The sequence below is a fragment of the Festucalex cinctus genome, chromosome 15 (genome assembly GCF_051991245.1).
Source record: "Festucalex cinctus isolate MCC-2025b chromosome 15, RoL_Fcin_1.0, whole genome shotgun sequence".
Classification (NCBI taxonomy): domain Eukaryota; kingdom Metazoa; phylum Chordata; class Actinopteri; order Syngnathiformes; family Syngnathidae; genus Festucalex; species Festucalex cinctus.
Window position 1 is genome coordinate 6,671,719 of NC_135425.1, and position 17,611 is coordinate 6,689,329.

Here is a 17,611-nt window from a genome sequence, read left to right on the forward strand (position 1 = left end):
AAAGCCAATATTTGATGCCCCGCCCCCGTCATATAGTATTTCGAAAAGGCAAGATATTTTGCCCAGTTGTTGTCTCAGGTCTTGAGATGATACATGCCGAGTTTGAAGTCAATGGGATTAAAACTGTTTGCAAAGGGGGGGAAAGTATGACCACAGTGAATGTGCAAAAATGGGCCAAAATTGGACATTCAAAAATTCATAACTCACTTCCTGTACATTTTTGCTACATGGTCCCAATTGACTTTTTGTGCATCCCGGGGTGCTACAAGTGTCTGCCAAATTTCGTAGCTCTAGGTCAGATGTGCCGGGATTGGTTTTTATTTTTTTATGCTAGGGGGCGCTATAGAGTTATGACAACATCAGAATATCAAATTTTTCGCCGGGCCCGAAGAGTGTGGAAATTTCGGTGAGTTTTCGTAAATGTTTAGGTCCTCAAAAATGCGATCGTTTGCGGAGAATAAAGAAGAAGAAGAAGAAGAAGAATTTTTACAAAAACAATAGGGACCTCGCAGCGGTCGCTGCTCGGGCCCTAACTAGAGCTGCGAGCAGCTATAAAGGGCCTTCGCAGCCTGGGCCACGTTGGGGTACTTGCACGTTGGGGTACTTGCACATTGGGGTACTGGCACATTGGAAGCAGAATTTCTTTGAAAATGGCATGATAAACCATTACATGTGTTTTTTTATTTATTTTTTTGCCAGGTGTGATGAGTGTGTCAAGCTCAATGGGTTTTGGTGATTGTTAATATCTGCAAAAATCAGCGTCTTTTGGTATTTTTCGTAAAGGTATATATACACACATCATCGCTCGTACTCATTGCACAATGTTGCTTTAAGAATATTCATAAATGACTTAGTTATAACACTTAGAATGAGTTTACATTATTTGTAGGAATACCGTAAGTGGGGTATTTTTTTTTCATGCCTCAAGGGCTAGGTGGCGCTGCCTATATAACTGAATGTTGTCATAGAGATAGCTTCAGGCCTTTACTATAAACATACATGTCAAGTTTGGGATTTTTTGGAGCTTGTACATGGGAGTTATTAAGCATTTTGTCTTTCTGGACAAATGAAATTTGAAAGGCAATATTTGATGCCCCGCCCCCGTCATATAGTATTTCAAAAAGTCAAGATTTTTTGCCCAATTGTTGTCTCGGGTCTTGAGATGATACATGGCAAGTTTAAAGTCAACTGGCTGAAAAATATTTGCAAAGGGGGTAAAAGTATGACCACAGTGAATGTGCCAAAATGGGACAAAATTGGACATTCAAAAATTCATAGCTCACTTCCTATACATTTTAGGAAATGGCTTCCACTGACTTTTTTGTGCGTCTCGGGGTGCTACACGTTCCTGCCAATTTTCATAGCTCTAGCTCAAACGGGCCGGGATTGGTTTTTATTTTTCTGCGCTAGGTGGCGCTATAGAGTCGCGTTGTTATGACAACTACATAATATCAAATTTTTCGCCGGGCCCGAAGAGACTGCAAAGTTTGGTGAGTTTTCGTAAATGTTTAGGCCCTCAAAAATGCGATCGTTTACGGAGAAGAAGAAGAAGAAGAAGAAGAAGAAGAAGAAAAAGAAGAAGAAGAAGAAGAAGAAGAAGAAGAAGAAGAAGAAGAAGAAGAATTCTTACAAAAACAAGAGGGACCTCGCAGCGGTCGCTGCTCGTGCCCTAATAATAATAATAATTTTTACAAAAACAATAGGGACCTCGCAGCGGTCGCTGCTCGGGCCCTAATAATGACAGCTACAACCAATGGGATAATTATTGTCCTGTAAACATTCACATTACACTAAATTGAGTATTTGAACCTGTACTTCATGCATTGTTTGGCAATAGAGGAAAAAAAATGATGACATACAAACACGTCAAAAATCTACGGAGCCCCTCTGGTGTCAGGGTCTGAATTTTTATTTATTTGTTTTGCTAATCTGTACCCACAGTTTAGTAATCTGTACCCCCAGTTTAGTAAACTGTACACACAGTTTAACAATCTGGTTTACTAAACCGTACTCACGGTTTAGCACTTATGTGGCGTTATGTAATACGCATGCGCAAGCAACGTTCGAGTGGTTGCTTGACAGCAGTATTAGCAGCGAACGGGTGCTTTTTTTTTTTTTTAAATCTTAAACTGTAGACTAGTTTTGGCATCTTAACAATGCATTCGGATGAATGGATGACGGAAAGAGGAAGTTTCCTTAGCCAAGTATGGCGTATTAATTGCGGAGCACAACAAAACAGGTCTGCATTTCAACAACTTTCAAGCTTAACACGGAAGTAAAAGAAAGAAAGAAGAAAAGTGTTCGAGCGCCTCACAGTGGCACAAGCGCAACATTACACATCAACTGAATACACAAATCTACAGTTTAAGATGAAAAGAAGCAGCCGTTCGCTGCTAATACTGCTGTCAAGCAACCACTCGAACGTTGCATGCGCATGCATATTACATAACGCCACAGAAGAGCTAAACCGCGGGTACGGTTTACTAAACTGTGGGTACAGATTAGTAAACTGTGGGTATAGATTAGTAAACTGTGGGTATAGATTAGTAAACTGTGGGTACACTTTACTAAACTGTGGGAACAGATTGTTAAACTGTGGGTACAGTTTACTAAACTGTGGGTACATATTGTTAAACTGTGGGTACAGATTGCTAAACTGTGGGTACAGATTAGCAAAAATAAAAAATAAAAAAATTCAGACCCTGACACTAGAGGGGCTCCGTAAAAATCTATTACATACATTTAAATATAGCTAAAACTCAATATTCCCTATCAGTCTTTGCGTTTGGAAAAACTGGCACAATATTCAAATTTCTGTACCTACTTGACCTATACATGGCACAGTTACTGAATGATTCCAGAATATTCCCAATGTTCCTGCCTTTGCAAGCGGGGTGATAAGACAGCGTTCTTAACCAGCATCATGCTTGTTTAGTTGAGCAATGACCTTTTCCTGTCACATGGTTATACCATGGTAATTCCTATTAAATGAACGACCTGGAATTCCTCCAATGAAACTAGGACAGAAGCAAGACTGTTTCAATATAATGTCCAGCATAGTTGTAGCTTTAACGAAACAAGTCAATCAAGTTTTTACAGTTGTTTGTGACCACAGTTGCAGATTAAGAAAAAGAAATATCAGGAAAGAACAGATACTTGTGTCACACACACTGCCAGCATTCTATCTTTTGCATATTTCTGTCACTGCTACCAGTGTTGCTTTGCATTGCCAAGAGCCGGTCAATAACACAATAGAGGGCACCACAAAGTTCATTAAAAATTAGGGGTGTTAAAAAAAAAAAACGATTCGGCGATATATCGCGATACTACATCGCGCGATTCTCGAATCGATGAAAAAAAAAATCGATTTTTTTTTTTTTTTTTTTTTTTTTTTTTTTAAACTCATTCACTGCCTTTGACAAGTATACTTGTCAATTGTATTTTTTAGAGCGGTGCTAAATGGGGGCGAATCTGAGCATGCTCCACTGTAAATATCAAACTTGGAAACAACTTTACTGATGCCCAACCACCGTTAGATGACATCATTGCCCCATTTTATAGGAAATAAACACAGTTTCAGAGTCCATGGGAGAAATGGCTGTATTTTGGCAAACCTACATTTTTCTGCTGTCAATTATAAAAGAACGGGACGGGACAAAAAGTAGGGAGTCTATTCTGTTATTTGGTAGATTCGGTTTATATATAATTATTGAATGTAATATCACGTAAGTATTGGAAATGTAAAAATTTTCTATAATGACTGGCAGTGAATGAGTTAGCTCAGAATTGTTCATTCGGTAGTCTTACAGATTCAACGTCTTATCATCATTGCCTTTTTTTTTTTTTTGTGTGTGTGTGAATCGATTTTTAAACTTCCATTTTTAATGGAAAAATATTCAACAAAACGTCTGACTTCGGGTTAGGATTCACACCTTGAGCATGGAAGAATGTTATATGAACGGAACATTAAGCCTTAATATTTTATTTTAATGCTGTTCAAACATGAAACAGATTACAACCTCTGTAAGACTGAAATTTCAGATAAATAAATAATACATTTTCATATAAATCTTACACTCTACAAGCTTACTGATTAGTATTTTCTAAATTTGAATGAAAAAAAATCGCAACAATCGACTTATAAATTCGTACCGGGATTAATCGGTATCGAATCGAATCGTGACCTGTGAATCGTGATACGAATCGAATCGTCAGGTACTAGGCAATTCACACCCCTATTAAAAATAGTTGTTAGTTGTTACTATTTAACTTTTAAAAATGGAAAACCTCACATAGCCTCAAATGTAAAGCAAAGACCAATTATGACCTCCCTTCACCCACTTCTCCTCCAGCTTATTGTGCTTGCTTGTGAAAATGTCCAGAGCACAGGGGAAGAAACACAAATTGGAGAAAGAGGTAGATACAGTATTTAAATAAAGCATCAGTTGTACTGCAGTCATTTAGCACCACACCGTGTATTTCTGAGCGATTAGATTCTCAATATTGTATGCTTATCAGTAAATAAGATGTTTCATCATTTGCAGAGATTAAACATACTCTGTCTGTGTCTGTCTTGGCCTAATCAATGCCTGGCTGAGGCCAGTAGTCAAATCTTAACTTTTGTTTGATTTGCAGAACTCCCCCAACCAAATTTTAGCCACAAATTAGCTACATGTCATATCATATACTTGCTTACGTTTACACTGGTACACTAAGATGTAGGGATGTAACGATAAGGGCAATATCGTGATATTGTGATATTAAAACTGCCACAATATCGTCGTCGTCATGTTCACAATATTTAACTCATTCACTCCCAGCCATTTTCACAGAAGCAATCCCGTTCACTCCCAGCTGTTTTACTGGATTTTGACTGATTTTGCAAGGCCCACAGAATATTGTGTTCTATTGCTATAAAAGCATGGATGGAACCTACCAAAAGAAAGATTAAAGTCTCTTCTTTCATCAGGAAAAAAAAGTATGTTTCTATTTGTTTCCGTTTTGCAGCAATTAGCATTAGAAGAGAGCTAAGTTTCATCAGTTTTCACAAATCTATTTAAAATTCTAAGTAATTTAGCTTTTTTTCTACATGGCTCTGGTTGATCTCCTTTTCTCTGCTGCCAACTGCTGGCCGTTTGTGTAATAACTGCCATTTCTGCAACCGTTCTTTGCAGTTGAGAGGCTGCATCAAAACCTTCTGTATATTCTAGCATAAATAAAACAAAAAAAACGTATAAATACGTCTTTGGGACACTTAAAACATTTGAAAAAAACGTATTTACACGTTATTGGGAGAAAATTAGTTAAAATGAACACATCTGTTAAAAAAAGGCACGTTGATTTCCATTTGTGCAGTTCTAGCACCCTCTAGTGGCTAGTTTATTAGTGCAATTTAATTTTTATTAGGGATGTTTTGGCCTTCTATGTTCAAAATCTGCTAAATGTCAGAAGAAGGGGAACCTACTTTTCTTGTGAAGCAATCAATGTGTAAGTGCCTCAATATTGTTATTGGAGATTGTAGGTGGTTTATATGCATTGCTGTTATGTACAAAAGTACAATATTGTGCTTTTTTTTAGTATGAGCAATTTCTTTACAATATTGTGATCTTTTTTTAAATATCACCAACCCCCCTACAATATCGTGATAATTATCGTATCGTGACCTTCATATCGTGATAATATCGTATCGTGATGTTTGGATATCGTTACATACATAATAAATTCTAAAAGGAATGTAATTTGTATAGAGCTGCTGTTGGAATGCTGATGTTCACCTTCTGCAGTAATGTCATTTTAGAACAGTAGTGTCCAAACTACGGCCCGGGGGCCATTTTTCAATGGCCCGCGACAAATGCTAAAAATGGCATTTGACTCAGTTCAAATAAAATAAAACAAAACAAAAATGTTTGGAGATAGGCAAAGTTAGAAGGGAAAGTATTGAAAGAGCCATTAAAGGTAATATTAGTTAACTAAAACTAATGAAAAAACTAAAATTCAAAAAACAATATTGTTACCAAAATAACAAAAATGAAAATGCTTTTTTAATAAACGAAAACTAACTGAAACTACATTTTATGTTTACAAAACTAACTAAAATTAACTATAATTATAGCAAAAATGTCTTTTGTTTTAGTCTTTGGCAATTAATTTAATGCATGAGCCTTTGGGGATGATTTTAAATGTAATTTTTATTAGATTTATTTTGATATAAACCAGAATAATGACGTTTGGAAGTACGTCACACAGAAGTGACGTCATCTAGCAGCAGCCAATAGAAAAGCACCTTCAGATGACGTTGCTCCCATTGAGTTTTTTAAATATTGTGCACAAGCAATACACTTAGAAAAAAAAACTACTGAAACTAACAAACTAAACTTAAATTAAGCATTTTTTAAAGAACTAAACTAATACAAACTAACAGTACCACCCTGAAAACTAATAAAAACTAACTAAAATGAAAAATTCCAAAACTATAATAACCCTACTGCCATATTACAAATCAATTGATTTATATACTGTAGCATTTTTCTAAATATGCAAAAGAATTTTTAGGTCTAAACACAATTTCTCTTTATAACATTATGTGGCCCTTGCGTCCTTCTTATTTTCTGTATGTGGCCCTCAAATTAAAAAGTTTGGACACCCCTGTTTTAGAAGCACAAGGACAGAAACATTTCAGTTAAATGCCACTTATTAATGTTCTTTTTACTGAACACTTGACTCATTTAGCTATTTTCAGCAGTAAGAAGATAACGTTTTGTCTATAAATGTTGTGATGTCCTTATTTCCATCCATCCATCTATTTCCTTGACGGCTTATTCTTCACAAGGGTCGCGGAGGATGCTGGAGCCTATCTCAGCTGGCTCTGGGGAGTAGGCCGGGGACAACCTGAACTGGTTGCCAGCCAATCGCAGTGCACACAGAGACGAACAACCATCCACACACACCTAGGGACAATTCAGAGCACCCAATTAACCTGCCATGTCATTATTTTTCAGGTATAATTAATACATTTAAAAACACTTTTTTTTAAAAATTGTATTTATTTTGTATTTTTTTTGTAATCACTCACTCACATACACAAGCTTACATCTCGAAAGCCACACACATTCTCCCAGGCGGAGAAGTGAACCCATGCCAAAGGGTACTTAAAAACAGATTTTGCCACTTGCTGTGCACTGAAGATGACATGCGTGCTCAGGAAAGGGTCGGAAGTACCCAATGGGTAAGTTTGCCAATGTCACATGACCAAACCCAGAAAACGTGAGCTGTGATTGGTCGCTACCTGTTTCCTGAGCACCTATGATGTCATGTTGTGATGTCCTTGTGATGTCCTTGTGATGTAACATGAAAAATAAAGTTATCCCATTAATTCTAGACAAAATATTACGTTTTTATTGCTGAAAATGGCTGAATGAGTGAAGTATGTCTTTAAAGAATAATACCAAATAATGGAAAATCAAAGTTGATTATTTATTGTTTTTGAACAAAGGTGCACTAATCACCTGAACGTGTCATGCATAGAAATAACTAAAGTACTATACTATTTAGGAATATTTTTGTTGGCCAACAGGAGGTGCTCTAGCTTCATAAAATTCGGAGCTAGGGTTTGGCGGGAGGCATGAGGTCATAATCAGACCCGTCACCAGAAAGAAATTGTAGGGGGGGCATTACCTTTTTTGGGGGGGCACACTTTATCAACCTAAATCTAATGTTCATCAGGTTGAACAGCGGCATTGTGACAACTGCAAAAGTGTTCAGAAATATTTTCTGTCACTTAAAAGCGGCAGTTCATTCTGAAATCTCAAAGACAAACTGAAAAAAAAAATGTGTAGTTCATTTTGCATTTATTCAACTCACAAGTTCATTTGAAACAAATCCACTCTTCACTTCTGTAAACAACTATGTCCGAATGAATGACACTGTGACCCAGCCCCTTCTATCTGGAATTGGCTAGCAGTTGCCTTCATTTGCGTGTTGGATTAGGGCTGTACGATATGGACAAAATTTCCTTTCATTTTTGCCAGACATCTCTATTCTTTGATCTTTGACTCAGCATGAGACTTCACATCATTTTACTTTTTTTTATGGTGCCTTCTGTATTTTGTGTTATTTTATTTATATACTTATAAAGAATTTTTTTTTTTTTGTATTTTATTTGCGTGTATACTTATCTACTTATATTTACTCGAATTAATTTTATTTTGTGTAATTTTTAGGGCTGTCAAACTTAAAGCGTTAATAGATTAATTAATCACAGAAAAATGTCGCATTAATCACGTATTAACGCAGATTAATCGCACTATTTTTTTTTTTTACCGCACTTGAGCCTTGAACGTAACTGCGGATGGTTACATTGAAGGCTGCGCAGGTCCGTGATTAGATCAATGCACGGCATTTCCTACGCCTGTTGTTCCAAAATGAGCGGAGTAACTCCAGTTGGTATGCTCGGTGGTAAATTTCGCTTTAAAAAACACCCCAACGGGACTTTAGATAAAACAAAAGTAATTTCCGTTTAATTAATAATTGCTTAATTGCACCCAATTGATATGATGCTGTTACGTTTTGAACAATACACGCATGCATGCAATTGCGTACATGCATTTAATCAATGTTTGCAAATGACATTCAGATAATAAAATGTGTTAATGTCAAAATATTACGGTATTTTGTATTTAAATTATATTAAGCAAGTAATTTAGCTGATTAATCGTGATTAATCAAAATTAAAAAGTGTGATTAATCAGATTAAAAATTTTAATCGTTTGACAGCACTAGTTATTTTATTTCACTTGTGTCTACTAAAAGACTCATTTCTATTCCATGCACAGCACTTTGTATGCAGCAATGGCTGTTTTAAAGTGATTTAGAAATAAGGTTGAGTTATGTCGATGATATATAGAAACAACATATGGGTTCAGTGAAAAACTAAGCAGAATATCAATCCAAAAGGATGTGTAAAGTGCTGTTTTTTTTTTATTAGAACTTAGTGACAGTCATCAACATGAACAAACTTGGCAATAAAAAAAGAGAATTCAACTCACATTGTACTGCAACTGCTTTAGTGATAAATAATTTTATGCTCCTTAATTGTTGTTGTGTATGTGTGACTGCTTGGGTCTGTTAACAGCATACTGTGTATTGCTACAATTCATCCGTGCTGTGTGGCTTGACTAATTAAAATAAAAGTGTGACACTCACTTGTAAACGTAACCAGTGGACTCAGGATTCCCATTGATATCAACTGTGTCATCCTGGATCGAGGTTTGCCGTTTGGTGGCTCCCATTAAAGCGGCACGACGTGCTCACTGCTCAGTCTTAGTCCCATCGCCAGCCGGCAAATGCGCACTATCTACCCGGAAGTAGATTTGGCTAAGGCACGTCTGCAGAGCGCGCGTCTCCCCCCACCCCACCCCATCCCTCCTGATCCTGATTGTCATTGGCTTGCTTAGTTGTCAATCACAGCCAAACTTGAAAGGAGGTATGTGGTTGGCTGGCACGCCATGCTTTACTTAAAACAGAAGACGCAAGTTTACGTGACTGATAGGACGAATACTTGGTGAGTCATCTTGCTAGGGCGGGCACGGCTGACTGACAGGGCGGGCACGGACCCCCAAGGCCCGCCCATGGCGACGGGTCCGGTCATAATACTTAAACTACTGATAAGATAACGTTTGTCCCACAATAGGGACACTTTCGAATTCAACAAAATGACAAATTAAGTGACTTTAGCACAATATGACACTATATCCTAAGCGTTTTGATACACTGAAATTACGCAATTCCCCCAAATACGTAATTTCATTAGTTGTCCCTGAATTGGTTCTCCACGACAGCCGCAGAAGTGAGTTCAAGTGACAAGTATGTAAGAGGATATGTTTACCTGCGCCGACTATGACAGCTTTGGCTCCACAGCTGTTGATGCAATGCAACAACGACTTCGACTTAATGTTTGTATTCAGAAAAGCAACAGGGCAACCGAGCTTTGCCAGTCCGAACCAAACACAGACGAAGTCGGGCTCGTTGTTCATGAGCAAGGCAACGCAGTCGCCTTTGGTCACATTGAGTTTCTGGAGGAAAACATTTGCCAATATGTTGCTGCGCTTCTCAATGTCCTTGTAAGTGTGGACGCTCCCTTCGTAGATAATGAAAGGTTTGTCAGGGATACGGTGCGCCTGCTGGATGAACCTGTCCAGGACTGTACACACGCTCGAAGTCAGCCTGAACAGCTCCAGTTTCACACCATACCGGCACAAAGTCAAAAGAAAGAAAAAATCTTTCCAAAAGTAGGGGAAACAAAGTCTCTGGAAAACATGAGCGGAAAAAATACCCACGGCTAGAGCTGAGATCCAGGCAAAGGATAGCATCATTTCTGTGGTGAATACGAAGAAGGGATGAGCTCAGCAGTCCACTACTACCACGCACCACCTACATCAGTGTGATAAACATCCACCCAGAGTGACGTAAAACAAAGTAGCGCATTCACAACAAGATTCCGGCATACCGGAAGCGTTCCCTTCAAAGTAAAAGGAGTTAGGTAAGTGTCCCGTCAAGAATGTACTATATACACAAAGCACTTCCGCTGTCGATGTTTTAACGCACCCAACCTTCCGGTGAGGGGAGACTCCAGTGGAGCGCACTCTTGATGTGGTCTCAAACTCAAAGCCGAAATCCTTAATCCACTCAAAAAGAACAGTGGCTGCTCCTTGCTTTAAAACTAAGTCCACCAGAATTTTAAAATGACTGATTACATCTCTTAGAGACTTAATATTGACGGCTTGAACTCTGGTAATGATGTCATTGCTGAAAATGATTATTACACGGAAATGCAAACCGTTTGAGTAGCTATTCAAGCAATTTCGTTTTGTTTACATTGTTTAATGTAAATGTAATTTATGTCTTGGAGCTCCTCGCCCAGGACTACTGGACAGTAAGGTTGAGGCGTTGGATCTTTTTGATGGAAGTGCCAGCTAATTGTTCATAACTTGTTCATTTTCCATTTTAATTTTTTTGTTTTTCTTTTTTATTTTAATGATACATTATTGGATAAGAATATTATATTAGTACATTAACATGATAGGTCTTCTGTGGGTACTCCGGTCTCCTCCCACATTCCAAAGACATGCATGGCAGGTTAATTGGGCGCTCCAAATTGTCCGTAGGTGTGCTTGTGCGTATGGATGGTTGTTTGTCTCTGTGTGCCCTGCGATTGGCTGGCAACCAGTCCAGGGTGTCCCCTGCCTACTGCCCAGAGCCAGCTGAGATAGGCGCCAGCAACCCCCACGACCCTTGTGAGGAATAAGCGGTCAAGAAAATGGATGGATGGATGGATTAACATGATATAATTAATAGGGAGTAGGACTAGATAAGTAATTGTGATTCTTCCTACTCCTTTTAAACATGTAAATTCTTTTCCTTCTTCAATTTTTCATTTAAACTTCAACTTCCATCCATCCATTTTCTTGACCGCTTATTCCTCACAAAGGTTGCACGGGTTGCTGGAGCCTATCTCAGCTGGCTTTGGGCAGTAGGCGGGGTACACCCTGGACTGGTTGCCAGCCAATCGCAGGGCACACAGAGACGAACAACCATCCACACTCACAAGCACACCTCGGGACAATTCGGAGCGCCCAATTAACCTGCCATGCATGTCTTTGGAATGTGGGAGGAGACCGGAGTACCCACAGAAGACCCACGCGGGCACGTGGAGAACATGCAAACTCCACCCAGGAAGGCCGGAGCCTGGACTCAAACCCGAGTCCTCAGTACTGGGAGGCGGACGTGTTAACCAGTCAATCACCATACTGCCTAAACATCAACTTATATTTTGTAATGTGTTTAATATGTTCAATAAACCAATAAACCAACCAACCAATCAACCACAACCAACTGGCCTGTGGTCTCCTCTTTGGGGACGAGCTCTGCCTTGTCAATATTTTGAAGCAGATGTAATGTCTCCTGTTCAATTTTTTATAGGCCAGACCAGGATGACATTTCTCTAAGCGCCTCTACTGAAATGAATAATGACTCATAAATCTTTTCACGTTTTTTTTAAATAATAAAACGACAGCATAGATACAGGTAAATGAAAAGTCAAAAGGCTGTAAACAGAAACAACACATCAAAGTTTAAGCTTCAAAATAGAGCAGCGCTCTGATTTTACTGTTAACAAACGGCGCCCTTGTGTGGTCAACGGATGGATAACATCAGCCGGAAGAAAATGCCGAGAACACCCTTTGGTGCTATCTCGAACGACAGTTATTCCTGCGAATCTTAACCCACTCTTCTCCACTGGTTAGCATAAGAGAAAGGGAAAAAATAGGTGAATTATACCTGTCTATCGATGCCTTGACAAATGCACGCAATCACACCTTAAAAAAATAAAAAATAAAAAATAACAATGACGGAAATATACTCCAAAACTCTGACAACTGGTTGAGGTTCTCTCAAGGAAAACAAACAACGATGGCTATAGAAGCAGTTGCATAGATTGGAGTCTATTGCACCAGAGATCGGCATCCGGCGATGATGGCGGCAGTCACATTTAATATTGAACAAATTTAACTTACGGAAAAATGTTACAGCACCAGTGGCGTATTTTTTTTGTGTGTGTGAGTGTGTGTGTGTTAAACAAGGATCGTTAAATAGATTGTCAATTCTTTCAATTAGATGTGGTCGAAAACTGTTTGGTGCGGCAATACCTGGCAGGTAACGGGCATTCTGGGTAAGGGGGCGTAGACTCAATTATGCAAATGAAGCAAAAATCAGGTAAACAATTACAGGGATAATTAAAAATATATATAACATAAGAAATTGTCACGACTCGAGTCATGCAGGAGTAATGTTTGGGTCTTGTCTCATATCTGGGGTCACGCCTGGGTTAAGTTTGAGTAGAGTTCATGACCATGCGCCAGAGTTCACGACCCTTTACGTGTCTGTTTTGGTATTGATGTAACAGCATTTCAGTTTCAACTAGTTTCATGATGTTTGGACTATATGATGTCAAGGATCTTTTATGCTATATGATGTTTGTTGATGTCAGGAACTATCTGTAATTACAGAGTCGACAGCCAATCAGAGAATTCCATGCCAGTACTAGTACTCACATGTCAAGCTACAACCAATGAGATTGATAGCAAGTTGCAAAATGTGTTTTGAAAGGTATTAATTGTACGTGAAAAATAAAGAAAGTATCAAATTAATTAGAGACAAATTATTAACTTTTTATTGCTATAATGGGCTAAATAAGTGAAGTATCCCTTTAAAACCTTATTTGTGCTTGCACTTGGGATCCAACCTCTCTGCACACAACAGAAATACGGCTCCCACAATGGCCATTACCGGAAAAGGTGGTGCAATATGAGATTTTCCCGGAAACACGTCACGGCTATTTGTGCATAGAGTCGATAGTTTCCGGTAATTTAGAGCTGTCAAACTATTTTATTTAATTTTTAATCAGATTTAATCACACCTTAGAATGTTGATAAATCGTGACTAATCACAAAGGCTTTTTATCAATATTTTTTGCCCGCCAAATTTGAAGTCTGTCATTATCAATTGTTTCTACATTAAAAATTTGAATATGCTTGAAAAGTTGAATAATTTCCATAATTACATTAAAAAACTCAAACTTTCAATCACTTTTGTGATTTTAAGTATTTATTTGTTTATCTTTACATTATATGGGCTTCCAGCTTCATAAAAAATGCTCATAAAAATGTCGCGGAAGCCCAGGTTTCCGATGATGTTTGCTGTAAGCTCTGTTTTTGGGTCTGGTGGCCCTTATTTTCCTCTTGATAATTCTGCATTGTGGCCCTCGTTTTCCTCTTGTAATACACTACAATCAAGATCAAGAAATGAGGGCCACCAGACCCCCATAAATAGCCGACAGCAAACATCAAGAAAGCCTGGGCTTCCAGGACCCCCAGACAAATGAATGGCGCACCGAGGCAGTGATTAATGCAAGGGGTTTCCAAACAACTACTGAAGATTGACTTATCGTTTTGAAAACAACATCCGCACATCTTTTTTTCCATGCAAAACACTGGGAAGTATGCATGGTGATTTCTTCACTCTACATCCTGTTTTCATGGGATTTGAGCTGGAAGCCCAAATAATTAAAGATGAACAAATATATACTTGAAATCATTTAACATTGTGGGCCCTGAATACATAATCTATGAAGATTTTTTACTTTTTGAATGGAATTATGGACATTATTCAACTTTGAGGATATTCTCCATCCATCCATCCATCCATTTTCTTGACCGCTTATTCCTCACAAGGGTCGCGGGTGAGGATATATATATATATATATATATATATATATATATATATATATATATATATATATATATATTTTTTTTTTTTTTACAAGCACCTGTATATAGGATGCCGTGGTATAAATTGATATTTTGTCTACAATTAATTTTATAACGCCACTATTGGTTCTCGATCCCGTCAATCAATCTGCCGTAACGACCTCGTGCGTGCTCGTTCTTAGCTGAGCATGCGCACCCGTCCCTTGCCCCACCCCCCGCGGACGAGCAGGAGAGCTGATAGGATGTCTGCTATGGTATGGAAGCCCAAAAGTGTCAAAATTCAATAAATAAAAAGGCATTTTTGAAATAACTATTCTTTTGATAAATAACAGACAATTATGTAATTCTGGCCATTAAATTTTAAAATGAGGTGTTAGTATTATTATGAAAAGTTTCATGCTATTCTTTAACATGTAAAATATTTTATTTTGATTAAATATTTCATAATGATTATTTTAACAACGTCATACTTTTTTAAAAATAATGACATTTAATTTATTTTCAAGGTTTTATAAGATAATAAAACGTTGTTTTACAAAGTCAGTTTTTATTTCATAATGTCCTTTTCCACAATGGTCTTCTTTTACATAATGGCGTTTTACAGCCTAATGACTTGGCCTGTCAATCAAAGTCAGTGGGTGGGACCACCTGTGTGAGCCGAGATCGCCGTGACGCCTACCCCGTAGCCTGACGCAGAAGTTTAACAAGGCCTTTACGTTATGATCCGATTCTAAACGATTTGCTACTTCTTGGAGTACTTCTGAAAGTGACTTATCTTCCGTATCCATGTTTTAGCAAGCCTCATCAGGCGCTAAACTCTCCACGCGTGAATCGATACTGCAAGTGCTGCTGCTCATGTCTGTATAAGGGACTCAGCCAATCACGTAACTGGCTCCGCCTCATATCATATGTAAAAGAAGACCATTGTGGAAAAGGACATTATGAAATACAAACTGACTTTGTAAAACAACGTTTTATTATCTTATAAAACCTTGAAAATAAATTAAATGTCATTATTTTTTAAAAAGTATGACGTTGTTAAAATAATCATTATGAAATATTTAATCAAAATAAAATATTTGTTACATATTAAAGAATAGCATAACACTTCATAATAATACTAACACCTCATTTTAAAATTTAATGGCCATATTACATAATAGCCTGTTATTCATCAAAAGAATAGTTATTTCAAAAAGGCCTTTTTATTTATTGAATTGTGACACTTTTGGGCTTCCATATTCCTGAGGCACCTGCAATGTCATTTAAAGCAGACAGCAAGTGGCAAAATGTGTGCAAAACGTATGAATTGTCCATGAAAAATAATGAAGTTATCAATTTAATTCTAGACAAAACTTCTTACTGAGGCATTTGAATTAGAGACTTCACAATTTTTACTTGAAGTTTGTATTACTTTTATGGAGTAGGTGTTCTGCTGTTAGAAATGCTTATTAGTCAAGTTTTTAATAAACTAATTGCAAACATACAATGCACATTAACAGCAAAAGTTTTCTGACAGGGTGGACATACTTGGTACATACTTGGTACATGTGTACATGTGGCGAATCTCATTTCATTGTTCAAAAAATGAAAACTAACTGAAACCATACTTTATGTTTACAAAACTATACAGTATAGCAAAAATGTCCTTCGTTTTCGTCTTTGGTAATTAATTTAATTAAGGAGCATTTGGAGATGATTTTAAATGTGATTTTAACTCATTCACTGCCAGTCCAGGACAAAAAAAAATCTTTGACGTCTATAACCGTCTATGGCAGTGAATGTGTTGGATGTCCGCATGTTTTGAATATTCTTGGAGACTACACAAAAGTTTATTTTTATTTTTTTTAACTATGTGTAGTAAACGCTGCAATTTACTGTTGTTGCTTTAATACCAAGTTGATGCATAACGAAAAAGCTTTTTGCACATTGTTTTATTGCGTGTGCAGGAAATTTGTTTTTAATCTTTGACATCTAAAGCCGTCTAAGGCAGTGAATGTGTTAAGTACGGTAGATTTATTTTGATATTATCCGCCAGAATAAGGACGTTTGAAAGCGTCACACAGAAGTGACGTCATCAAGCAGCAGCCAGTCGAAAAGCACTATCAGATCACGTCGCTCCCATGGTGTGTTTTTTTAAATATTGTGCACAAGTAATATACATTTAATAAAAACTAAAACTAAGGATTTCTTAAATAACTAAAATTAATAAAAAATAACAAAACCACCCTGAAACTAATTAAAACTAACGACATTAAAAAAAAAACCTCAAAATGAAAAACTAAAATGAAAATTCCCAAACTATAATAACCCAGCATTTCATAATGCAATTAATGTCTAATAACAGCAACAGCAAATTTTAATCAGAGATGGTGTTATGTCTCCTTAAACATAATACCAAAAAAAAAAAAAACAACACTTTTTTTCCTAGAGCACATCAGGTTTTTAGGATATTTTAAGTTTTTTTTTTTTTTTTAGGTTTAACCTATAAAAGCTGATGCAATACAAATTTGATCATGTGTTGTAATTTATAGCTATAATGCTTCTAAAAGGGAGGCACGGTGGATGACTGGTTAGCACGTCCGCCTCCCAGTTCTGAGGACTCAGGTTCAAATCCAGGCTCCGGCCTTCCTGGGTGGAATGAGTTTGCATGTTCTCCCCGTGCCTGCGTGGGTCTTCTCCGGGTACTCCGGTCTCCTCCCACATTCCAAAGACATGCATGGCAGGCTAATTGGGTGCTCCGAATTGTCACTATGTGTGCTTGTGAGTGTGGATGGTTGTTCGTCTCTGTGTGCCCTGCGATTGGCTGGCCTACTGCCCAAACCCAGCTGGGATAGGCTCCAGCACCCCCGCAAGGAATAAGCGGTCAAGAAAATGAATGGATCTACCTGTTGCTGAACCTAACCCATCCTGAATTCAAAAATATTACTCATCACATATATGAAATATAAAAGTTAAAAAAGAAATTCTAAAGGACTCACATTTTCGCCCTTGTTTCATATAAGCTGAACAGTGTCCATGGAAATGGATGAGAATTATACATTTCAAAATACCCCAATTTTGGTTTATTTGTGATGTTATTTTATTGAGCAAGAAAAAAAACCCAAAAAAACATTGTTGAATACAATAAACATTCTTTACCAAGACTGTTATTGATTCATTATTTAGGAAGAAGCAATGAAGAAAATGGATGAATAGATTAGCCAGCAGTAGTCCAGTCCATTGACTGTGCTTTCTGTGCTAAGATGGAAGCCGTGAACGATGATATTTGCTGTGATGTTACCTCAAGA

General features: G+C 37.5%; 1 protein-coding gene across 4 annotated transcripts in view; it reads right to left on the reverse strand.

The window, feature by feature from the left end:
• The window catches only part of slc27a6 (solute carrier family 27 member 6), a 297,206-nt gene extending 286,748 nt beyond the window's left edge, over window positions 1–10,458 (reverse strand). For 3 of the 4 annotated variants that reach the window (XM_077496912.1, XM_077496911.1, XM_077496910.1), the window contains exon 1: window positions 9,884–10,458. In XM_077496912.1, the coding sequence (XP_077353038.1) occupies window positions 9,884–10,370 (487 nt within the window). In that variant the 5' untranslated portion in view covers window positions 10,371–10,458. Of the gene's footprint in view, window positions 1–9,201; window positions 9,411–9,883 lie in introns of those variants that run through there. The other variant, XM_077496913.1, reaches the window with a different exon arrangement.
• Between the last annotated feature and the right edge of the window lie 7,153 nt (window positions 10,459–17,611).